The sequence below is a fragment of the Garra rufa genome, chromosome 8, assembly GCF_049309525.1.
Source record: "Garra rufa chromosome 8, GarRuf1.0, whole genome shotgun sequence".
NCBI classification, from domain to species: domain Eukaryota; kingdom Metazoa; phylum Chordata; class Actinopteri; order Cypriniformes; family Cyprinidae; genus Garra; species Garra rufa.
This window is the reverse complement of record NC_133368.1, coordinates 6,087,648-6,113,981: the sequence shown is the minus strand read 5'-3', so window position 1 is coordinate 6,113,981 and position 26,334 is coordinate 6,087,648. Positions and strand designations below refer to the sequence as shown.

General features: G+C 37.6%; 1 protein-coding gene across 2 annotated transcripts; it reads left to right on the top strand.

Annotated features, from left to right (window-relative positions):
• Positions 1-23,818, top strand: ttll4 (tubulin tyrosine ligase-like family, member 4). 2 transcript variants are annotated; one of them, XM_073845593.1, is made up of 19 exons: positions 1-90; positions 4,615-6,015; positions 8,062-8,132; positions 8,282-8,336; positions 11,078-11,196; positions 11,356-11,466; positions 12,517-12,593; positions 19,203-19,397; positions 19,479-19,561; positions 19,644-19,772; positions 19,859-19,981; positions 20,143-20,241; positions 20,339-20,473; positions 20,909-21,046; positions 22,225-22,321; positions 22,483-22,693; positions 22,784-22,854; positions 22,991-23,040; positions 23,123-23,818. In XM_073845593.1, exons 2-19 carry the CDS (start codon positions 4,694-4,696, stop codon positions 23,298-23,300), a joined length of 3,264 nt encoding a protein of 1,087 aa, XP_073701694.1. In that variant the 5' UTR covers positions 1-90; positions 4,615-4,693; the 3' UTR covers positions 23,301-23,818. The 2 variants fall into 2 exon arrangements, with proteins under 2 accessions (XP_073701694.1, XP_073701695.1); XM_073845594.1 differs by lacking the exons at positions 1-90; positions 4,615-6,015; positions 8,062-8,132; positions 8,282-8,336 and adding an exon at positions 10,364-10,572.
• The last annotated feature ends 2,516 nt before the right edge of the window (positions 23,819-26,334 follow it).

Below are 26,334 nucleotides of genomic sequence, written 5' to 3'. Positions count from 1 at the left end.
TCAGGCAACACGAGGGAAAACAGCACGAGGCGGGTTTCTCGAGCGCCAGACTCACTGTGAGGCAACACCACAAACTGTCATCCCGAGCCGGTAAGACGCGTTTTTATCACTTGCTCAAATAGACAGAAATCTTTGTGTAGTAATAATCATTAGTGTTACACGAAACGTGTTCGTCCCGTACAGGGGGACACCGGTGATGTATGACATGATAAAGTGTTGTTAACTACCCTACTGAGCGGCGAGTGTTGTGTGGAAAGCTAATGAGCTAACGGTTAGCCTCGTTTTGGCCGCGTCTCAAAATCTAGTGCGCTGACTACGTAGGCAGTATTTAACGCGGCTATGAGTACGAGAAATACCGTCCAGCTAGGCAGCTGACTGGGTTTTGTGTCACAGCCTGTATGTCTGCTTTGAATCTATTCATAACAATAAAGCCTCATTTATGTGTGTAGGCTCAAACGCCAGACCGCTGAACGCCCAAAATATTAATTAATAATTGTAGAAAACTGGTGTTAGTGTCTACAGAGAGAGGGTGTAGGTTTTAGCTATCTCATGGAGCTCAAACTGAGGAACTGATCAAGCCTTTGGTCAAGCACTGTGTTGGAGAGTCTCAAAGTCATATGAGCTATCTATACTATATATTTTGGGATTGATCCTAAGGTTCTTTTAGTTCACTATCAGACTAAACTGGGTATTAAATGTATATGTTTATATTTTACATAATATTCAAGAATATTATGGTACATGTCCAGACCTTTCTAGAGCTGGAAATCTTCGAAAATCAGTCTTTTTGATAGATTTGTTCTACTCTGAAATATTTTTTAAGCAGATGTTGCTTTTTGTGTGCGCGCGTGTGTAGAGTAGAACTGTGATGTCACTGCCTGCATTTAGGCTTTTATTGTAGACATTTTAACAAAGTAAATATAATTAAAGGTCAAATATGTATTATTTTATGGAGATAATCATTGAAGTTTAAACATTCTGAAGGTCTTCTTTACATCTCCCAATTCTGACACTTTCTGTCCGAATTTTGAGATATAAAAATTGCAATTGCGTGTTACAGAGTCACAATTGTGAGATATAAACTTGCGATTCTGAGAGATAAGTGACTTTTTCTCAGAATTCTGACTTTATAACATGCAAATTGCAAGTTAAGTCAGAATTGAGAGGTATTAAACTTGCAATTCTGAGAACATAAGTCTTTTTTCTTTTTTTCTTTTTCCTCGAAACTGTACTTTGTAACTCGCAATTGCTATTAAAAAGTCAGAATTCCAAAATACAGACGATTGTGAGGAAAAAAAGTTCTTTTAATGCAATTCTGGGGTAAAAAGTCAGAATTGTTACTATATCTCACAAATCTGACTTTTTTTCTTGGAATTGTGAGATATAAAGTCACAATTCTGACTTTTTACCCCAGAATTGTGTAGAATAAACCCTGACTTTTTTCTCACAATCGTTTGTGAGAAAGTCTTGTATTGCAAGAAAAAAGTCTGAATTGTAAGATATGAACTATGAGGAAAAGTCAAGATTTCTATTTCTTTTTATTTTGCAATTCTGACTTTATAACTTGCTATTGCGAGTTTATATCTCACAATTCTCAAAATAGCGAGTTTTTCTCAAAATTACAAGTTTGTATCTTACAATTCTGACTTTATAACACGCAATTGCAAGTTATTGTGAGATATAAACTCACAATTCTGAGAACATATCAGTCTTTTTTTCCCCCTCAAAACTGGATTTTGTAACTCGCAATTGTGAGGTTATATCTGAGAATATAAAAAATATATATAAACTCGCAATTGTGAGAGAAAAAAAGTCAGAATTACGAGTTTTTATCTTGCAATTTTGACTTTATTTCTCGCAATTGTGAGAAAAAAAAGTCAGAATTGCGAGATGTAAATTTGCAGTTGCCAGGGAAAAAAAGTCAGAATTGTGAAATTCAATATCAATTTTTCTTAAAAATTAAGTTAAATAATGAACTAATTTTAAATAATATTTTTGTTTTAAAATATGCACACATTCACGTTTTATGCCTAATTATTCTGAAAACAGTTCTGTTTATGCTTCATGTTTTGTCACATTCAGTTATTAATTACACGAATTAAGTAAACAATAGTCTGTATTTTCAATTACAGTGAAATATTTAAAAAATGGCGAAATTTAACAAACTAAGATTGAATATTATTGTTGGCCATTCATTGTTTCTATTATAAAATGTTGTCAAATTTAAATGCTACTAACATTTCACAATTCATGATTGGCCTCTGTAAATCCTCAATGGATTTCATTGGCCATCTCAATCATTTGACGAGTACTGTACAGACCAAATGTAACTTAATAACTTTTTGTTATCCTAACAACAATCAAAATGTTCAACAATGAAAATTAATTTAACTAGCCCAAATAAAAAAAGACTATTTTATTTTTAAATATAGAAAATCAGATAGGAGTCTAAATGTCAATCAAAAATGTTTTCAATACACAAATATAAACAAATATCAAGGAAGGAATTTTATTTCACTATTTAGTTTATCTGCAGAATTTTAAAATATCAATTTAAGGCAATTTCTTTATTTTGAAGAGCTGCACAAGTAAAATGAACACAGTATGAGTGGGGTTGGACAATGTACAATATAATATTCGGTCATAAAATTATTTATAATTTAGATACAGGTTCACACAAAAACAAAATCTTATACAATGGCATTTCAGCCTTTATACCATTTAAAAGGGATAAATTATGTATATAATGTATTATATTTAGGGGTGGGCGATATGACCTAAAATTAATATCACGGTATTTTTCATCTTTTGAACGGTGCCGGTATAATATCACGGTATTACTTTTTTTGGTACATTTTCGGAGGAGTAGCCTGTCCTGTCCATTTAGTATGTGAATAAAGTTAATATTTTCATAATATAATAAGTATATGGTAGGTATCCTTATCAAAAAGAGACATGGGAGAGTATTATGCATTCTCAACATATTTATTTTGCAAAAAACCTAAAGATCTTACTTAACAGTGTACAACAAAACAAAAAAATATTTTTTATTGAAATTTAATTTCTGCAATATTTACAACCTTTAAATAACTGGGGGAAATCAACCCATGGCAACAGTTTAAAAGTAGACCAATTCTGTGGGGAAAAACGCAGACTTGGCAACCCTGCATCCAACAAGAGCTGCTGGAGTTAATGTCTTTGCACACATGAGTACGAAATTTTCGTCCGACATTTTTGCACGTTAAAAAAAATACAGGTTATGTTAATAGAGTTTACACACTGCCTCTGAAACTTTCGTCCGTCATAAAAAAATTTGGATCGTGTTTGATTTTCTGCATTTTCACATCCATAATAAGCATTTTGATAAGGATGGCGAATATGAGAAAACTAAAAAAAAAAAAAACGCATACGAAAATCGGACTCAGTGTACAATGACCTTTAGATTTGAATGATCACGGGTCGAAAGTAAAGAGAGATGACAAAAATAGACTGGAGGAGTTGTTGCAATCTTGTACTCACTGACAAATATCTATTATAAGACGTGCTGCTCCCTTTACAAAATCGAAAGTAAAAGTTAACAGGCCGGTCGCGTTCGCCTCGCGCCTGCTCAATTTGTGATCCGCTGTGTTTAATCCTTTTGCCGGCCGACCGGGAAAAGTCCCGGTCGTCCCGATTGCCACTCCGCCCCTGGTATAGGCTACAGGCCCGACCTTTCACGATGTTTCACCAGTCGTTTAATGGCCACTCCCCTTTTACCACCTGCAAAGCTGATACGAATATGTTTTACTTTTTTATTTACAACAAGATATATAGTATAAGGACAGGTATTCAGACCACAACTGAACGTTTGAAGAAAATTTAATGTTTTAAATATACCGGTATTGACGGTATTAGAAAATCCATGTCGTGGCGCAATCTCACACCGGTGATGACTATGACACCGGTGTACCGCCCACCCCTAATTATATTTATTCAAAACATAAATATTACTGTCTTAATTGGTTAAATTTTTAGAAGGCACATTAACTTCTTTCACATTAACTCTCTGTCACGAGGGGGCGCTTTAGGAGCGCTGAAATATTACGGTTTCCCTAGTAACGGCTGTATACAAAGCAGCATTAATGCAGTTTTATCAGGCATGAAATGAAAATACCGACGATACCTTTCTGAGGACAGTCGGTTCCCTTCAGATACATTGATATAAAGACATCCGTGTGGCGTTTTGACTTTGAAACGTGCAGTCCGTATATTTTTATTCAATGACATCAATGCCTTTTGAAGTTTTATCCAGCCCTATCGCGATTCTCGTCTTTCCGTCCTCAACTGTAAGACCCCTTAATATTATTATTATTATTAGTAAGATTTTTCTTTTACTATTTAACATATTTAAAACTTTTAATGGCCTTAAATTTGATACAACTAAATTAAGGAGTTTTTAAGGACCTCAGAAGGCCCTGTACTTTATGATAGCCCGTCGGGCAGTCCGGTCAAACATTTTGGTAGCCCGACTGGAAAACACAATAGCCCCGGGACGTCGGGCTAGCGATTTTGTGAGCCCTGATGTTGTGATTACAAAACTGAATAAGTAATTGGTGTTATTTCTCTGTTTTACAGTTGTAGCCCCCTCTACCCTTCGGTTCCTCACTTATGTGTTTGCCTGAGCCCATGCCAGGGGGGTGTGAGATGGCAATTAATGGCCTCCAGCGGAGCTGAAGACGTAAGGAATGGGGCATCACGGCCAGCCCTCATCATTCAAGCCAAGTCAGCAGTAGTCCATTCACCCAATGCACAAGGCTCCTTCAACGCTGAAAGAAAGAGATTGCAGGGAAGCGTGGGTGATTCGGTGCCTCAGCCGAATGTGAGAGTGCTGTATGATCAGCCCTTCTGTGTCTCAGGGATCCCCACACAGCGTGCCTATCCACACGTGCCTGCAGTAAGAGTCAGCCGCGTACAGAGCACAAGTGCGAGTTCTTTGAATGGTGCTAGTAATGGTTTAAGGACACACAGTGTTTTATCTAAGAGCTTGCCACATATTAACACTGCTCCCGCTGCATGCCATAGCCACCGTCAATCCCACTGGAACCTCGATTCGTTTCGGTTCAAGTCAGGGCTGTTAGGAAAAAGGGCCTTTTCGCCTCAGCTGTCTGTTTGTCCTGCCTGTCCATCCCCACCTAAGTCATCTTCTCAAAGGGTCGTGATTGAGAAAGTCATGCCTACTAATCAGTCTTTACCTTGGACGAGCAACAAGCTCAGGGATAACAGCAATGGAGTTGTGCGGCCCCCAAACGCCAAAATGCCCTTGTACTCCAAACAAGAGAACGGTGACTTGCACACTCCTGCCAATATCATATCCGGCTGCAATGGATTACATTCACGAGGCCTCAAAATCGATGCAACAAAGCCTCCCCAACCGAGCGTGCCTTTGAAAGACATATGCACTGATGTGCTTTTGAACCACAACAAGGCACCCAAGGATTTAAGGCAGTTTGAGAAGATTGTAGCGGAAAATACTAGAGCAATTGAGCTGGATTGCTGTGTAGGACACAGTGTTGGTGAAGCTCCTCAGAGAGTGACAAAAATCAGCTCTGAGGCAGAGTTCGCTGCTGCCGTTGTGCAAAAACTCAGCAAAATCAATGGACATGCAAGACACCAGACACTCAATGGTCTGAGCAATGTAAAACGTCTCACAGGTAGAACTCGTCCCATCTGCCTTATTAATGAAGATAAGGAGTCTAGTTTTGCACCTATGGAAACCAACAGTGCCCTCAGTTCTGATATAACAGATGAGTGCCCCTCTGCTGTTGTATGTGATGGAAGGACACAGGGAGGTGATTGTGCCATTCCAGAGGCGACTGGCCAGGATTTGGCCTCTCCTCAGTCGCCGTCTGTTTACACCGTGACAAACCAGATATCTGCCATTCAACTTACAAAAGAGGAATGCTGTCAGGCCTCTCAGGTGGACATAAGCCCCATGATGCTCAAGGAAGAGGAGGAGGATAATTCTGAGATTCAGAGGTGTGTGCATTTACTTGAATAACTGTTTTGTGTATATACTACTGTTTAAATGTTTGGGGTCTATTAGCTTTTTTAATTAAGAAATCACTTACAGTACCAGTCAAAAGTTTTTGAACAGTAAGTTGTTGTTTTTTTGTTGTTGTTTTTTTAAGGCGTCTCTTCAGCTCATCAAGCCTGCATTTTTTTTTTTAACCATGATGCAGCAAAAGCAGTGATATTGTGAAATATTTTTACCATTTAAAATAACTGCTTTTTATTTGAATAAATTTTAAAATGTAATTTATTCCTGTGATCAAAGCTAAATTTTCAGCATCATTATTCCAGTCTTCAGTGTCACATGATACTTCATAGATCAAGTTTCTTTTATTATTATTAGTATTATTATCAATATTTAAAACAGTTGAGTAAATGGATTCTTTGCTAAATGGAAAGATCTAAAGATCAGCATTTATTTGAAATAAAAAGGTTTTGTAACATTATAAACTCTGCTATTCAAAAGCTTGACATCAGTATAATATTTTGGGGGGAAGAAATTTTAGAAATTAATACTTTTATTTAGCAAGAATGCTTTAAATTGATCAAAAGTGATGATAAAGACAATGTTACAAAAGATTTCTATGTCAGATAAATGCTGTTCTACTGAACTTTCTATTCATTAAAGAAACCTGAAAAAATTCTACTTGGCTGTTTTCAACATAATAATAAATGTTTTTGAGCAAATCAGAATATTGGAATGCTTTATGAAGGATCATGTGACCGGAGTAATAATGCTAAAAATTTCAGCTTTGAAATCAAAGGAATAAATCACATTTTAAAATATATTAAAATAGAAAACAGTTATTTTAAATAGTAAAAATAATTCAAAATTGTTACTCTTTTTGCTGTTCTTTGGATGGAATAAATGCAAGCTTAGTGAGCAAAAAAGACCTCTTTAAAAAAAACTTGTACTGTATGTTTACTAGGGGTGGGCATAGGTTAATTTTTTTAATCTAGATTAAATCTTGGAATTAATCTAGATTAAAATGGCTAATTTGAATTCTGCTGAAGGCATTCAGAATATGTGTGCTACCCAAATAATGACTAAAAGTAAGTCTTCGAGAACGGGCCAGGTGGCGCATTAGATCAGGCGCTCATCTCCTGTTTCCAAAATGCATCACAAACTGCTTGACAATTGCATTTACAACACAATTACCTATACAAACTTGTGTAACCAAGTACTTCTGCGCAAAAGGCTGCACGACGTGCGAGTTGCCGGTAAATACACAGACGCGCACGGGCATGGATTTCTCCGTGCTTCGATTAAACTGCGTTGCTTTTAGAAGCGTCAATTCAGTTGTTGCATATAGTTTAATGTCTTTATTTCGGGATTATCAAAGTAAATTGTAACTCAAATTTGAGATTTTACTGGGGCACAGCAGATTTTCATTGGGACACGTGCCCCAGTAAAAAGGGTCAACGCACGCACCTGCCCTGAAGCGGCTTCATAACTTCATGTTTGCACGTCTCATTTGATGTGGTAATTTCACAGAAGTTGAAGACTCGTTCTCGCCTCCTACAGTGCAATTCGTATAGGTATAAGTCATCCGCGCTCAAATATCAAAGTGAAAGTCATCATAGCTTACGTAGTTTAGAGACCCAGCTCCCAACCCAACTTTGAGAATAGATTAACAGCGATATTTTTTTTTATGGCCCGATAAGAGTCTCACGTTAACGCAGCACGTTAACGCCGATAACGGCCCACCACTAATGTTTACCAAAGCTGTGTTTAAAAATGCATTTTTAAAAAAGTATTATTACTATTTAAAATATTTATTTTTTAAAAATGTCTTTCCTATTGTGGCAAAGCTAACTTTTCAGGATTATTTGATGAACAAAAAAGTTAAAGCATTTATAGAAATTAGAAACTGTAATAGTCTTTTCACTAAATTTAATGTGTCCTCTTTGAATGAAAGTATTAATTTCTTAACCTATGGGTAATACTGTATGTTTATGGTGAGCTTGCTGTTGGAAAGTCTAAGTCTGATAGTTTTTTAATTCACTTTTCAGACAGGGAATGCTGCTAGATGGTGATGAGGAGGAGCTTCCAGATAAGTTGGAGAATGACTTCAGTGATGATGGTAACAGAACTTCTGCTTTCTATTGCTTTAACCTCGGCATACATTGACCTGTTTGCCAGAGCTCTTGTATCAATATGTATTTGTATAAAGTTAACTTTTTATTCTGTGACTGTTTTCATAAAATCTAATGTTACTTCTTTTCCTTTCAGATGACTCGGATGATTGTGATGTCTCCTCAACAATGTCAATGGCTGCCATGTCCAAGTAATTAGACTTTTATCTTTGAGTTATTCAGTACTCCAGGATGAATGTTTATTACATTTCTCTCTTAAAAATGTGGTAGAAGTAATACGGTAAAATTAAGGCTCTCAATAGATAAAATTAAGCAAGGTTTTAATAAGTCTTGGTAGCCTCTCCTCTGGCGAGCTACGAGGGTTACTTTTAAAATAAGTACTCCTATTTCCTTTTACTGGATATGACTACTTCTGTGTCGTCTTCCTGTCTATATCCCCTAAAAGTCATCTGTCATCATAAATATTTACGTGTCTTCTGATCAAATTGATCTCTACCACAGTGTAGGGTTGTGCCGATAGACGATAGTCAAAGATACCGCCTATTGCTGATGCCTTTAACGATAGTAAGACGATTATTATTATTATCATTATCCGTCAAAAAGGCACCTAACTTTAGCGATGCAGCGCGGAGAGTCGGTTCTAGGATGCCTCAGAAACTTGCCGCGGTATAAACGTGCAGTGAAAATGGGTAAGAGATTTATTCATCGTACAGTGTACATAGATTAAGTGTAGACAGTCATTAGGATAACAGAGGTAGTAAAATGTGGTTTAGGCTGATTTAAATACGATATATGAGAATCCGTCTGTATATAGTAAACATAAACATTCACCTCAGTAACATCTGTATGCGTTAACCAGAATTACGATGCGATAAAATGGCGCTAAACATACGCATGTGAATTACACCGGCACCGTTTCTCCACAATGAACAGCATGAACTGATGACAAAGATCAGACATACAGCGGTAACATTATTACAATATGACAGGTAAAGAAAGATGCATTCATTTACATTCACGCACGCACATTTACCGCTCCCTGAAGATAGCAGAGAATGAAACCGTAAGTAAACTTAAACCTATCCAACAGAACTACCGTCAGCGCTCTGTACACGCACAACTTAGTCACATGCACTACCCTTACAAAACGAATAAGGAATTTATTACATATTGACATGTTTGCATATCATTAAATAAATTAGCACGATAGTATCGTGTATCGGCGATCTCACAGGCTGACGATATGAAAATTGTGCATATCGCCCAACACTACCACAGTGTCTTCCAAAACATGCTGACCATGACTGTAGATAGAAACATTGTTTTTCTTGGGTTAACCTGTTGTGACATTTGTTTGCGGAAAGGAAATTACAGTTTGAAACATTAGAGAAAGGAACCACATAAAGGAAAATGAAATATTGTTAGAATTTAAAATAGTTTTTTTTTTTTTTTTAGTTTATATTTGTTTTTGTAATTTTATTTCTGTGATGGCAAGGCACATTTTCAGTAGTCATTACTCCATTCTTCAGTGTCACATGATTCTTTAGAAATGCTGGTTTGACATACATTTCTTATCAGTGTTGAAATTATTAATATTTACTGCCTAATTATGATCTGATTTTTTCACAAGATTTGTTAATGAATAGAAAAACAATCTTTGATAACATTAAGTGTATTTGTCACTTTTGATCAATTTAATGTGCTCTTGCTAAGTGAAATAAATTTCTATTTAATACACTACCCTATACAAGTTTGGATCAGTATATCAACAGTGTAGTTTATATAAAGTCAAGAAGCTATTTTTTAACACAGAAGTCAAACTTTCCAAAAAAACGTTCCTATTCACACAGTTTCACTCAGAATTTAAGTTCAGCTACAGTATTTAGCAAATCCTCATTTTTATCTTTTTGCTGATTCAAAGATCTCCTTCTGTTAGCTAATCCTGGCTTTGTGCTGGTTGCTGGTGATCTGCCAACGGCTTGCTTTTGACACAGATTTAGAGTGCAAAGTAAGGCTGACTCTGTGTAAACTAGATTACAGTGGAAGAGGGTCTTATAACTTTGCATGTTTCTCCTCTGGTCACCTGACATTACCATGGTGATGACCAACACACAGAGGAGGACCCAATAGTTTTTTGTTTGTTCTAGTGGTTGCTGTCAGAGAAAAGCTTTAAAGCCAGAGGCCTGTAGAAAGGTCCTACAATTGTTCTTGTGTGATAAAAGTAGAACTATCCCTCTATAACAGGAAAATGAGTCTCTAGTGAATTGTCATGGCCTGTGGAGGCATTGTCATGAAGTGACGTCCAGCTGATGGGTTTGATTGTAGTAGGTGTTTTCTAGTTTAGGCCCATGTCGAGTGTAACCTCAAACTCAGTTCAGTGTGATTTACCACTTTGAATCAACCTCAGCGGTTCTACATGACTGTCACGTGAGTTATTTTGTTTTTCTGTACCGGCTTCCACTGATTTAAGTTTTTTTTCTGTGGGTGTCCGATTTGTTAGATTTAAATGTAATTTTAAATGTTCTTATTGGTTTCTCTTTCTGAAGTGGTTTATGTTTATGTGAGGAAGCTGGCTGTTAACATCCTTAAAACAGTACAAAAGTCTTTATAGTTTATAAAGTTTTTTTGTAGAAAGAATTCAAAAAGGTTTGTGATTCTTATTGCCCACTTTGTGATCATATTTCACTTGAGGTAATATGTCAGATAGTGTTGCAATTTCCTGTGCTGATTTCTTTGAATCCTGTGTGTTTAACAGAGCTGAGAGTACTACACTATTACTTCAAAATAGCCAACAAGTTTAATAAATGAGCATACACGGCACGCATAAAGGCATTGTAGTACTTCATAACTAGTGGTTCTGAACATGTTCTGAGATCTGGTGTTGGCCTGCTAATATTTCTTGTGTGTGTTTGTTTATTTATTTATTTTTAAGTGTCGAGGAGCCTGTTAGTCCCGATGTGGAGGGGAATCTGGTTGAGAAACCCGCACTTGTCACCAGTCTCTTCCCCCACATGCCCTCCACGCTGTACTTCAGCACTGCCAATGAAAGAGGTTGGCATACACACTCACAAAAACATTGAATTTCTAGAACTCCTTATTACCAATGTCATACACAATATGAACACACCGTTAAATGCTGTTTTCTGTTTTAAATATCAGCTCTTGTGTTTTCAAGATTGTATGTTTTGACATTTTCTCCTCACTTCACAGTGGAGCCGTTGCCTGCTGAACAGAGGAAGCTGCTCAAATGGAAGATAACTACAGTCACCCCAAATGTTGTGAAAAACACCATCTCTAGGTCACACTTCATAGCCACCAAAAGTGAGTCGACAGATTGCTTTTTGTGGCCTTGTGTTTTTAGAGATGTTCAATATGAAAACTGTTTGTTGCGTAGTGTTTGCTTGCATTAAGGCTGGATTGCACCACACAACTTTTAAAATCTGAACAGATTTTAAAATATTAAACATTGTACACTTGCTGAAATGGTTATAGAGAAAAACTGGGCATCATATACAAAATGACTGAAGATTGCACACTACCAGACTTTAAAGTTGCTCCAAATGCAAAGTCACACAGAAATATGCTCCTCATTGCTAGGAGACATGACAATTAAAAAAAAAAAGCAACATATGTTTAAAAAAAAAAAATAGTATGTTTTAGAGCAGCGGTTCCCAATTCCAGTCCTCGCGCCCCACCGCTCTGCACATTTTGCATGTCTCTCTTAGTTAACACACCTGATTCAGATAACCAGCTTATTAGAAGTGAGGTCCGTGCAGGAACTGCGATCCGATTGACATGGTCCCTGCAAAGTGTTCATTGCTCCCTGCTCCCTAAGTGGGGGAAATCTGTTTACTATACTTCGAAACATTCATTCACATATTTGCGCTATGTCACCGCATGCAGCGTCTTCACACACAGATGAAACTTACTAGAGAAGTGTGACATAAGTGCATCTGTAAATAAATGCATTTTAAATATACGTCTCGCACGCTTTAATGACCTTCAAATGGAACACATACGCTCGCTTCGAACTAATGAATAATGGCGGAATATCCTGTGATGTCCACTTCGAAGGGCAGTAACGTTGGAATAGAACAAACGTCGGAAGCGATGCATGAAACACACAAAATGTGCAGAGCGGTGGGTCGCGAGGACTGGAATTGGGAACCGCTGTTTTAGAGAGTGTGCACCTTTTGTCTGTAAAATCTCTCAACTTTGACTGCCCAAAGTTTCCAGACTGGCTCTGACCTTCAGTGCTGACTCATCTAGACTGTAATTTGACCCAAAAATATGTGCCTAAGTCCTGTCAAGTATTTCAGCTTTTAGTCTGCAGTTTGTCATGTGTGTTTTTTTTTTTTTTTTTTTTTTTAGAGAGTCATGATTGGCTTGGCTGTTGGGGTCACCATATGAAGTCACCAGGGTTCAAGGCTATTAGAGAGTTTCAGAAGGTAAGATTGGGAACTTGAGGTGTTTTGCCATCTGTGCAATAAATATCCATCAAGGATATTTCTTCAGTCAAGAAATTAAGGGTTTTGAGGAAAACATTCCAGAATTTTTCTCTGTGTAGTGGACTTCAAGGGGGATCAACAGGTTGCAGTTTCAGTGCAGCTTCAAAGGCTCTGCACGATCCCAGCTGAGAAATAAGGGTCTTATCTAGCGAAACGATCTGTCATTTTCTAAGAAAAATACAAATGTATATACTTTTTATCCACACATGCTCATTTTGCACTAGCTCAACCTCACACATTACATGACCACGTTGGAATGGTCACTTGTGAAGTAGGCAGAAGTACCGGCCCAGTGTTTACAAAGCGAAAGTGCAAAGAAAGTCAAACAGCCTTTACACAAAAAGGTAAAACAATGATGTCAGATGAATTTGAAGTTGTAGGAGAAAATGAGATGGAGTTTTTTGCCCTACCTTTTTTTAATCGAACTACACAGATGAAAAACTAAAATTTACTTATTTTTATAAAATATAAATTTTAAGAAAATGGCAGTTAATTTCTCTAGATTGGACCCTTTTTCTTTAGCTGGAACTGAAACCGCAATTTCATTGAAGTCCATTATATGGAGAAAATTCCTGTGATGTTTTCCTCCAAAACATTAATTTCTTTTCAACTGAAAAAGAAAGACATGGTTCCGGTAATGGCGGCTTGCTGAGAGGACGTGCCCACTTCTGCTCCGCTATCTTTCTGTAAAATCCTGAATAAAACTCGTTTATTAGACATTGAACGACGCCTGTAGGACAGCTGTGATGCCTCTCTCGCAAAGGAAACTCGGTAAAAACACTAATAAACCAACTCAGTCGAAATTATCTGACTTCACTTCTAAGTTGAACTCTGAGGCTGGCTGTGAAGCTAGCGTTAGCGTTGGCCATGAAGATAGCGAGACTAATACCAACACATGCCAAGCGATGGAGGAGGAAAATGACAAGGCGACTGAGATGGAAAAGACGGCCGAAAGCTTAGATGCAGTACTGGCGGCTATCGCAAACTTGAAATCGGATTTTTCCTCCAAACTGGATGGTATCTTGTCAGCAATAGAGACTGTGAGGAAGGATGTAAATGAGTGTGCTAAGCGGGTCGGTGAGGCGGAGGTCCGGATATCTGCAGCAGAAGATAGCATCACCACCTTGGAAGCAAAGGTACGGACTCTTGAAAATAACAACAAAGATCTCGAGGACAAAGTGCTGGATCTGGAGGCCAGATCGCGACGATCTAACTTGAGACTTGTTGCTCTGCCGGAGGGCGCAGAAGGAGAGGACGCGTGCGTCTTCTTGGAAAACTGGCTGCCGGAGGCCCTGGACTTGGCACCGCTACGCACCGCTCTGACACTGGAGAGAGCCCATCGGGTCGGCCAGAAGAATATGTCAAACACCGCTACACCGAGGACTATGATCATGAAGTTCCTAAATTATAAGGATAAAATGACCGTGATAAGAGCTGCTAGGGCAAAGGGACAGATTCTTTTCAAGAACCGTCCGGTGAGATTTTATGAGGACCTGGCGACCGGTGTACACAAGAAACAGAAAGAGTTTGACGCCGTGAGACAACAACTTCGCTCCATGGGGATCAGGTACGGCATGATTCCTCCCGCGCGACTGATAGTGACACACAACGGACAGTCTCGCATCTTTAATCAGCCAGGTGAAGCGGAGAATTTTGTGAAAACTTTGAGGTCAGAGAGTGGACTGGGGTGAGATAATGTAATCACTGACATACTATGTGTTGGCATGGAGGGATAATTACTGAACTTTAAGTTTAAAAAAGAAGAGAGAGAAAGGCCAATTTGTTATATTTGTTTAAAGGGCCAGAGGCTCACAGCCACTGTTAGTAGCCTATTTTTCTTAACGTATCCAATAACGAGTTTTCTGTTTATGTAGCGGGGTGGGGTAAGGGGGAATGGTGTTCAGGCACAGTCGGTTGATCCTCACTCTTGGGTGGAACAGCCTCCAGCTGTTAGACAGGTACCAGTATACATAGGGGGAGAGAAATGGGTACCCAAGTTCAAGTTAAAGGGGCATGTTCAATATTCATTGTTATGGATGTAGTTTTTGACATTCAGGTTTTATTTGTTTCTCTGTCTTTTAATATTTCAAATGTGTTGGGAAGCTCATTTAGTGCTATAAGTTATGTCTGGTGGAATAAGAATTAAAATTTCTTCTTGGAACTGCAGAGGACTACAAAAACTGGAGAAGGTGAAACAAGTAATGACTAGGGTGAAATCTATGCACTCTGATATCATGCTACTTCAGGAAACACACCTGTTGTCTAGCCAAGAGGCGAAGATTAGGAGGAGGTGGCAGGGCAGTATATATTCTGCGCCCTTCACCTCTCAGGCAAGAGGTGTTATGATTTTGATCCACAAATCTATACCATTTCATGTGACAAGGGTTATTAAAGACAAGGCGGGGAGATATATTATTCTACAGGGCACACTTATTACGGAAAAAATAATCCTGATAAATATCTATGCTCCAAACATTGACGACCCAAAGTTTTTTCATAATCTTTTTCTTACAGCATCATCTCTGCCTGGTAGCTTTATTATAGGAGGGGATTTTAATTGTACATTGAACCCAGAATTGGATAGGAGTTCAGGTATTGACCTCTCGCATCCTAAAAGTAGACAAACTATTCAACATTTTATGAAAGAACTTGATCTGAGGGATATTTGGAGGGATATGAACCCCAAGGTCTTAAAATACTCCTGCTACTCAAATACACATAAATCATACTCGCGTATTGATTATTTTCTAGCTTCTGCTAATATGAGGTACAAAATAAAGGATTGTAATTATGATAGCATTTTAATATCTGACCATTCGCCAAACTCGTTAATATATGAAGATTTAAGACTAAAGAGAGATCCCCCTAGGTGGAGATTTAAACAAAAATGGCTCCTAGACTCAGAATTTATATCCTTTATAGACAACCAAATTAACATTTTTTTTGAAACCAATACGGATGAAACATCACCCTGCACAAGGTGGGAAGCCTTTAAGGCCTACGTAAGAGGTCAGATTATTAGTTTTACAAGTTATAGAGCAAAGCAAACTTATCAGAAAACAAAAAAGTTGGAGGCGGAGATTGAGCTGCTTGAGGGAGAATATTTTCAAACTTTTTGTCCAAGAATCCATCAAAAGCTTCTATTACTAAGAACACAGTATAACGAACTTTCTGCTTCTAAGGCAGCCTCACATCTTTTGTGTCTCAAACAGACATTCTATGACCAAGGGGAAAAGCCTGGTAAACTATTAGCATGGCGCCTCCGACAACTACAGAATGAAAAAAATATTGCATCAGTTGAAAATAGTGATGGACAGATTATTGTTGACCCTCTAGGAATTAATGAAACTTTTAAGTTTTTTTTTGAAAAATTATACAGCTCAGACATAATACACATGGGACAAGAGCAAAACCTCTTTTTAGATACCCTTCAGATACCCAGCATTTCAAAACTAATAAGTGCAGACCTTGACACACCTATAACAAAGGAGGAAATATCTATAGCAATAGATCATCTGAAAACAGGTAAAACCCCTGGCCCAGATGGACTACCGACAGAAATTTATAGGAAATTTAAAACTAAATTGCTGTCCCCTCTTTTTGACATGTTCTCGGATTCATTTGAAAAGGGAATCCTTCCGGCTTCATTAAGAGGAGCTCTGATAACTTTACTGCCCAAACCTGGTAAACCGTGCAATAAATGTGGAAATCTAAGACCAATAAGTCTGCTTAATGTGGATTTAAAGATACTTTGCAAAATTTTAGCTCGAAGACTGGAGAGACTTTTACCTGATCTAATTCCCTGTGACCAGAATGGGTTTATTGCAGGTAGACAGGGATTTCATAATGTGAGACGAGTGTTGGATATTCTTCATAGTCAGGAAGGAAAAACAGACGCTGCTTTACTATCATTGGATGCCGAAAAGGCCTTTGATAGAGTTGAGTGGCCCTACTTATTTGAAATATTAAAAAGATTTGGTTGTGGGGATAATTTCTGTCGGTGGATTAGACTTCTATATAACGAACCATATGCTGAAATACTGACAAATGGAATTATATCTAAACCATTTGAAATTAAACGAGGATGTAGGCAAGGGTGCCCTTTGTCCCCCTTATTGTTTATTTTAGCAATTGAACCGTTTGCTATTGCGGTGCGGTCCCATAAAAACATAACTGGTTTATCAGTAAATCAACAGGAACACAGAATTGCTTTATTTGCAGATGATGTTATTCTTTTTTTGGAAAAACTGAAAGATTCTATCCCAGCCTTGTTGGATTTATTACGCACATTTGGACGGATATCAGGATATAAAGTGAACAAAGAAAAATCTTCATTAATGATACTTAACTCAGAAGAGAGAAAAAGTGCCGGAAATTCTTTCCAATTCAAAATGGTAGATTGTTTTACCTATCTCGGAATTAAGATAGTGCCATGTTTGAGAGACATTGTTGGAGCTAACTACACCCCTATGGTAGACTCCATCACCTCATCTATAGAAAGATGGAAACCCTTGCCCTTGTCACTTATAGCAAGAATTAATGTTCTTAAACTAAACATAATGCCCAAACTTCTGTACTTGTTCCAGAACATCCCGTTGTCACCTCCTGCTAATTTATTCTCACACCTGAAGACAATTTTTGTACGTTTTTTGTGGAATAATAGACGATCGAGGCTACGTTTATCACTCTTGTACTTACCGTATGAAAGAGGAGGCCTCAAGTGTCCTAATCCACTTTGGTACTATTGGGCAGCCCAATTGAGGACTATGATGTATTATTTTACAGATAAATCCCTTCCGCCCTGGATGAATATTGAAAACTGTTCAGTGCCTCTTCCCTTTCCCCAATACCTATACTCAGCAAAAGTCAAAATGTTAAAAAAAAGACAAAAAATCCTATAGTCAGAAATATGATTATAATCTGGTATCAGGTTAAGAAATATCTGGGTGAATCCATCTCTCTCGCACGCTTCAGCCCAATATGGGGTAACCATTTTTTCCCTCCAGGCAGAGCAGACCCTGGTTTTAGGAAGTGGGCTGACAAAGGTTTAAAGACAATAGGGGATCTCATGGGATCAGAGGATGAGACTTTGATGTCATTTGAGGAGTTGACTGTCAAGTATGATATTCCATGCAAACATCGATTTAAATATCTACAAGTGAGAAACTTTATTAGAGCATCTCAAAGTCAATGTTTATCAATCCCTCCGCTGTCCACCTTGGAAACAGAAATGAAAAAAGATTGCTTTGGGAAGGGAATAATCTCCAAACTATATAATATATTAGTAGAGGGTTCCCCAGAATCTTCTTTAGGGAAACTTAATGCCTGGAGGGAAGACTTACAGGAGGACTTATCCTCCGAAGACTGGGAAGAGGTATGTACTGACGCACAAACAAAAACTACTAGTACTCGTCTCAAGGTACTGCAATATAATTGGCTAATGAGGACATATGTGACTCCAGAAAAGCTTAATAAATATAATGGTGATATCCCAGACTTGTGTTTCAGGTGTGGAGAGGAGAAAGGGACATTCTTCCACTGTATCTGGGAATGCAATAAAGTACAACAGTTTTGGAAAGAGATCAAACAAGCTCTGGATACTATATTGGGTATACAATTAGCTCTTGACCCTAAACTATTTATTTTAGGCTTATATCCTGATAGACATCTTATGTCTAGAAAGATAATTACTGCCATGGACTTATGTCTACTGCTGGCAAAAAGAGTCATAGCACTCTCATGGAGGAAGACTAGTAAACCAAAACTCATTAACTGGATAAAGGAATTGTCCACAACTTTACCTATGGAAAAAATTACTTACATTGTCAAGGGGAAACTATCACTTTTTCAAAACATTTGGGGTCCCTTTATACAATATATGGAAAATGTGGATCTTAGTAGTATTGTGAATGAGGCAGATGAGGGGTAGTTGTTGTTGGTGCTCTGCAGCTTCCTAAACTAATCTCTCTTTTATATGTGTATGTATGTATGTATGTATGTGTATATATGTATATATATACTTGATCTTTAATGTGTAAATTGTACATTTGAGTTTGTAATTTTGAACCATGCACAACAGTGCGATTGAGCAACCCTTGGAAAATAGAGAAACCTTTTTTTTTTTTTTTTTTTTTTTTTTTTTTGTTTGTTTGTTTTTTTATTAAGTTATTACTTACAGGTCATATATTTTGTACTTCCACCTAAATGTGGCTCTATCATCTGATTTGCAAGGAAGGTTGATTGACTCTTATACAATAATTCAGATGCCCTGGATGTTTCCTTTGATGTGGAAATACTCTAATTTCTGTAAAAATGTTTTGTAAAAACTCAATAAAGATATTGTTGGGAAAAAGAAAGACATCAACATCTTGAATGACATAAGGGTAAGTACATTTTCAAGAAATGTTCGTTCTGGAAGTGAACCTCTGTGTATGACCTGGTGTTTGACATTAAATAGTCTGTCAAGTTGTTGATATTCCGATACCTTTAGTAATTGCCTAATACTTCCTGTCAGCTAAGTATTAACAAGCATGCATTTGTTTTTGGCAGCTGAACCACTTTCCAGGGTCCTTTCAGATTGGCCGGAAGGACCGACTTTGGAGGAACCTGTCCAAGATGCAGGCACGCTTTGGCAAAAGAGAGTTTGGCTTCTTCCCACGCTCCTTCATTCTCCCACAGGATATCAAGCTCCTGAGGAAGGCTTGGGAGGAAGGCGGCAGCAAGCAGAAATGGATCGTCAAACCGGTACCATTACATTACCGAAGTTGTTGTGAAATTACTCTCTGACGTTCTTGTCATTGACATGCTGTCGTGTCTTGCCTTTAGCCTGCATCTGCTCGTGGAATTGGCATTCAGGTCATTCACAAGTGGAGCCAAATGCCACGCAAGAGACCGCTCCTTGTGCAGAAGTTAGTTGGAAAACTTTGGATCATATTTGACTTTTGAGACAGGTTTCTGTTATACTAAACAGTGTGGTGTGTATTTCTGCAGGTACCTTCACAAGCCCTACCTCATCAGTGGGAATAAGTTTGATCTACGCATCTATGTGTATGTGACCTCTTATGACCCACTCCGTGTTTACATCTTTAATGATGGACTAGTCCGTTTTGCAAGCTGCAAGTGAGTATATGTCATTTATTTCATTGTGTTGCAGATCTGATGACTTTGCTCAATTAAATGGCTGTTTTCTGTGTTATTCAACACAGATACTCTCCTTCTATGAAGACCCTCAGCAACAAGTTTATGCACCTTACAAACTACAGTGTAAATAAGAAGAACTCTGAGTATCAGAGTAACAGCGATGACAAGGCTTGTCAGGGCCATAAATGGTAAGAATAAAGAGATAATACTCAAATTCAGGGTGAGTCTGTTCTGCATTTGTAAGATATGAGGTTTTGTGATTTAATCAGCAAGCGACTCATGACCTCAATATTCAAACTGGCCTCAGAATTGTAATACAGTCTAATTATTGAGGTTTTGGTTAATGCAGGGCTTTGAAGGCACTGTGGCAGTACCTGGCCTCTCAAGGTATCAACACCACTCTCATCTGGGAGAAGATCAAAGATATGGTCATCAAAACCATCATTGCGTAAGTGTTCTGTATTTGTAGACTGTTCTTGTGTATGTGCACACATTTACATTCTTTTAAGTTAAACCTGAGTGTACTGTCTCTCTTTCCATGGCAGGTCTGATCCATATGTGAACTCGCTGGTGAAGATGCATGTACGCTCACCCTACAGCTGTCATGAGCTGTTTGGCTTTGACATCATGCTGGATGAGAATCTGAAGCCATGGGTGCTGGAGGTGAACATCTCACCCAGGTAGGGCACACAGGAACTCCTGCAGCTTAAGCTTGCTCAGAATTGACAGTAGTCATACAACCTTGAGTCAAACTACTTTGCTACTAATTACTGTGTAAGTAAAGACACTGATGTTAGCAGTATAATTGTCTTACATCATTTATTGAATAATCAAAATAGTGTTTATTTGGCACAAAAAGCAGGGTGACTTTAATACATAAATTTACACTAAGTATAAAGTTATCAAGTAGTGTTACTAGTACTGCTTTTAGTTTCATTTACTGTCCTATAAGCTCAAGATATGGCCTTTTAAATGGCCTTTCTTTGTGAAAGATGTTTGTTTACTTTTCATAATTTTATTTTTCCAAGCAGTTGCATTTCACAGAAACTTGCCCTGCCCTGTACCAAATTTCATTCTCGTAATGTTTTTCCCTTCCTCTCTCTGTCTGTCTCTAGCCTTCATTCCAACACACCGCTGGATGTCAGCATCAAGGGACAGATGATACGGGACCTGCTGAACCTTGCTGGCTTTGTGTTGCCATTGAGAGACGACATTGCGCCATCCAGTTCCAGTGCCAGCAGCTCCACCAACAGGTCAGTTCTGATATTACATTGTATTTCAAAGTTTGTGTATGTACTTATATTGCTGTATATTTGTACATTTAACATTTAAAAGTACAGGGTCAGTAAGAAAGTGATCCTTTTATACCGCTAGGATGCATTAAATGACAGTCAATACTTTTTTTTTTTTTTCAAAGATTTTTATTTTAAATAAATGCTGTTCTTCTGAATTTACTTTTATCAAAACTCCTAAAGAAAACACGTTGTTTCCACAAAAAGCACAACTCTTCACAACATTCATAATAATAAGGATTTTTTTTAGTATTGACCTGAATACGATATTTCACATAAAAGACGTTTACATATAGTAGTTGAATTTATAAAAGTTACCCTGTTCAAAAGTTCACATACACTTGATTCTTAATACTGTGTTGTTACCTGAATGATCCACAACTGTTTGTTTTTTTGTTTTTTTGTTTAATGATAGTTGAGTCCCTTGTTTCTCCTAAACTACCTGCTGTTCTTCAGAAATATCCTTCAGGTCCTACAAATTCTTTGGTTTTTCAGCATTTTTGTGTATTTGAATCCTTTCCAACAATGACTGTCTGATTTTGAGATCAATCTTTTCACACTGAGGACAACTGAGGGACAATATGCAACTATTACAGAAGGTTCAAACACTGAAAACTTTGAATTTGAAGATCAGGGTAAATTGAACTTATTTTGTCTTCTGGGTACTTCAAGTATATTTATTATATATATTTAGGCAAAATAAGAAAAATATAGACATGCTCATTCCTCTGGCTCTTAATGCATCTTAATGGACTAAATGTAAACATCTTTAATGTGAAATGTCTTATTCAGTTCAGTACTAAATAAAAAAATAGCATGCATTTTGTATGATCCCTTTTTTTTCTGGTAAAATAATGTGAAAATATGTGAACTTTTGACTTCAACTGTATATTACAATAATATATTTTAAATAAACAGAAAAAAGGTTATTATAAATTATGATATTTCATAATATTACTGTTTTTGTTTTTACAAATAAACTTTGAGCATAAGGGACTTCTTTCAAAAACATTTTAAAAAATCTTACTTGAGCTCAAACCTTTCAACAACAATATAAAAGTACATAATTATTTTTTTCCCTGTTATTCTTAAATGATTTCGGTATGAAGTATATTGAAGTTTTACTTTGTTTTGTTCAGTTTATGTGGAGCGGTGCGAGAGAAATGGCGGTCAGACATTTCAACTGATGAGAAAGTGAAGAGAGCCTTCTATCTGAGTCAGCGTTTTGGAGACCAGGTAATCAAACACACCGCACCTTCATGTATTGAGATATTGATTATTGATGCTTATAAAGAAAGCATTGTCCAGTCATCAAAGTTGGTAGTTACTGATAATACCAATGACTGCATTTTTCCAGTTCCACACATATTTAATGAAACATGTTTTTGTGTATGCAGGATTTCTGTGCCACAATCCTAGAAGTGCTGACGCCTGATGACGTGCGTGTCCTGGCAGAGAGTGAGGACGAGTTTAGTCGTAAAGGAGATTTTGAGCGTGTTTTTCCCTCTCATGCTTCCTCCCGGTACCTCCGTTTCTTTGAGCAACCACGCTACCTCAACATCCTCCTCAACCAATGGGAACAGAAATACTGGCTCAACAGGAGCAAAGGTATGTGTTCGCATTGCACTGTGCAATGACCTCTAGCTCTGACCTGGTTTGTGTAGCTATCCATTTTGACTCTTTCCATACTTCATTCAGGTATCAATGTACTGAGGGATTTGTGTGAGAAGAGGGTGCACCTGGGGAACCTGGCAGACTCTGTTCATCACGTAAGTACTGATGTGTGTAGGAATTAGAGGTTTTAGATACATTTACCAAAGAAAAGGATGTAGGATGTATTTCTGAGTGTAATTGAATTATTTTATTGTTAGTAAATTTTCTTTATGCTTTTTCTTCTGTTCATAGTGGTCTTCCAAGTCATATCATGGACACAGATCTCAAATGACTAGATCTAGGTATGTACACACATCTACACCCATTCTACATTGTACAACTTACATCTGACTCACTTCATGTCGCTCTCTCTGTTATCCTCAGTGTGCTGGTCAGTCAGAGGTCTGATGCTGAAGATGAGGACTCGTCTGACCGTGAGGTTCAGTCAGTCACTATGAGTCTTCCAGACATGAGTTTGCTGAGCACCATGAGCCTGAGTCCCAGTCCCACCTCCAGTTCCAGCCTGGCCAGTGACAGCCTACCTTCTCACGACGACCTTTGAGCTTGACCCTTGCGACCCTGGACATTCAGAGCTTCCAAACTGTGTGTATACATGTCACATCTCATCTTAAGCTCTTAGAAGAGCTCCTAGAGTTGTGCTTTTCTGCTTTTGGAGGGAGATAAGACTGAAAAGCAGATTAAATGAAATAACTGGCCAAATGGATGAGTGTTAGCAGCTTTATTTTGTTGCTGGACCACACATACAGGTGTAAATACACAGTGCATGTGGGTGGCAGGAGGAATAAGCTTTTCCTGTTTGGGGTTTTGGTTGTGTTTCCATACGAGCCTATAGATACTTCTGCATTGTTTACATCACAGGTCTGTGTACGGTACAGACATCTGTTGGGCTGATTATTTTAAACGTGTGGGATGAAATGTGAAGTTTGGAAAAGAGAGATATTATTGTCAAAATAAATAAAAATCACTGTCATATGTCTTTTAATGACATTCGCATGCCCTGCTGAAGGGAGACAACATGCTCAGGTTAAGGTTTTTAAATTAAAATTGATATTTGAAATATGACCGTTTCCTTTTTTTTTATTATTGGCTTGAGTATTAACAGTTGATCTTTGGATCGTGATCACATTTGTGCTTGTGGTTATTTTGAGGATATCAACCGTTTCATGCAACAACTACTTGGCTGACTGGTATTTCAACTGCCGGGATAGATTACAGAAGTAGCATCTCATAGGGGCAGATTCCCTTTGGTGTGTGTTTAGTTACTATTGAGCACTGACACTGTGTTTACTGGTGTAATCAGTGATATTTTTGCTAGTGCTCATAGCAAGCAAACAGTTGTTCTCAACCTGGGGCCAGTTGCATAAACTTAGTCTCTATGTTAAGACAGTGTCTTAAGAACTCGTTTGACCAGCTAGCAGATAACTAAGGGGTAATCAGTCTTATATTTTGGATCCAACTTTGACTAATCTAAGTTTTTATGTAACCAAATTTTCAAAAATCTGACCAGTCTTAAAAAAAAAAAAAATGAATGACTAACTTTTAAGTCTGTCTAAACCTTTTATGCAACTGGCCCCAGGGGTCTGAGGGCCTCAGCAAACTTCCTAAGGAGCCTCAAGATGACTTCAAATGATTAAATATATGGAGAAACAAGCTTTAAAATAGCTTCTTATTTTAATTCACCCCCTCAACCTATTCTTTTGGGAACCTGGATTCCCACAGTCCTAAATAAATGAGGAAGGTTAAATTTAAAAATCTTGTTTCTAAAATGTGTTAGACTTCAGGTTCATTAGCCACTGTAGGGAAATAACGAGGATAATAACAAAATGCAATAAACAGTAAAACTGTTTGCACTACAATCCGGTGTGTTCAATATTAAGAAAATGCATTAAAGTAATATGGTAAGCTACACCAGTTTGCAATATAAAGCAGCAAAATGGGGTTTGTAGGCCGCATTGTAGGACGCCCCCCCCCCCCCCCCCTAGCATTGGAGATGAGGCCTGCAAAGCCATGCGGCCTACAAACCCTCCTTCAAAGCCATGCGGTCTAAAGAAACTCAAGGAACTGAAAAGGACTTTCTGAACTGAACACATACGGAACCAATGCACAACAACAAGAGCTTGCAAGTATCCGTTCTTTCTACAAACGTAGATAGCTGCGTTTAAGGCGTTTTATGAAAAACGATTTCAGGTTGTTCAGAACCGTTTCATTCCTGTCCCATGCAACTCACTTTCTCTCTCTCTCTCTCTCTTACTCTCTCTCTCTCTCTCTCTCTCTCTTACTCTCTCTCTCATGCGTTCTCTGTCTATTTGTGTTTTATGTACGTTTGTCTATGTGCGATCATTTGTAAGTAGAATAGTTTAATAAACAACCATATATTCACATATAATGATTCTCTGTGCTGAATGCTTACATTACAATAGTCACTTAAACTGTTTCGATCTCATATTGCTACCTTAAGCCCTATTTTGTTCAATTGTTTCAACTCCGTTCTGATTAGTAAAACACGTTGCCGTGACGACGAGCCAACGTCAGAGTAATGGGCATCACTGAAGAATTTGCTGGACAAAGAAACAAGTCGATATCATTATTACTGTTACTGATCAGAAACTGGAAATTGCGTATATTTAATGACGATTACTATACACAATTTCCTGTGAGTTAAACTACTTTCCCTTAAATTCTTTGAGCTAACCAATTCTCTACAACCACTAATAAGGGTAAATTCTTCGAAATTAAGATTTATACAACACCTGAGAACTGAATAAATAAGCTTTCCACTAATGTATTGTTTGTTAGGATAGGACAGTATTTAGATACAACTATTTAAAAATCTGGAATCTGAGGGTGCAAAAAAATCAAAATATTGAGAAAATCGCAAATTTAGCAATTCATATTACTATTAAAAACTTATATATTTACATTTACTAAATATCTTAATGAAACATGATCTTTACTTAATATCCTAATGATTCATTTTGACCTATACAATGGTATTGTTGGCTATTGCTACTGGTTTACTAATAGATTTGTGGTCCAGGGTCACATTTACAAATGGCTACCCCTGGAAAAAAAAAAGGTGGATTAAACATGTTAATAAGTGTAAAAAAAAAAAAAAAAAAAAGTTTTCCCAAAACGTATCTTAACTTTACCCAGCTACATTTTGATAACCCTATAATAATGGTTCCTATTTTACAGACGGATTTTGCAGGAAATTACATACACTGGTCATTTAACTGTGCATGTCACATCCTATCCGATAACTTTCCACCCCTGTATGGTGTGGAAGTAGCATGAAGCTGGAAGTTAGGTGTTGTTTTGACCAAGTACAATGCAAAACTTCGGGCCTAATCCTGTCTCAGAGAGTGAATTGATGGACACAAGGTCCAAACTGTCATCATCAGGTAACAGGAGACAAAAATAGAAAAGTCTTGACATTTTTGTCATCATCTTGCAGGTCTTGGTGTTGCAGTGATTTTTAATGTCAGCAGTATGCTTTTCAGCTAAACTGTCTTACATTAAACAAATGAATGTCGTCCTGTGTAATTTTATTAAAGATCAAGATTGAGTCATACATA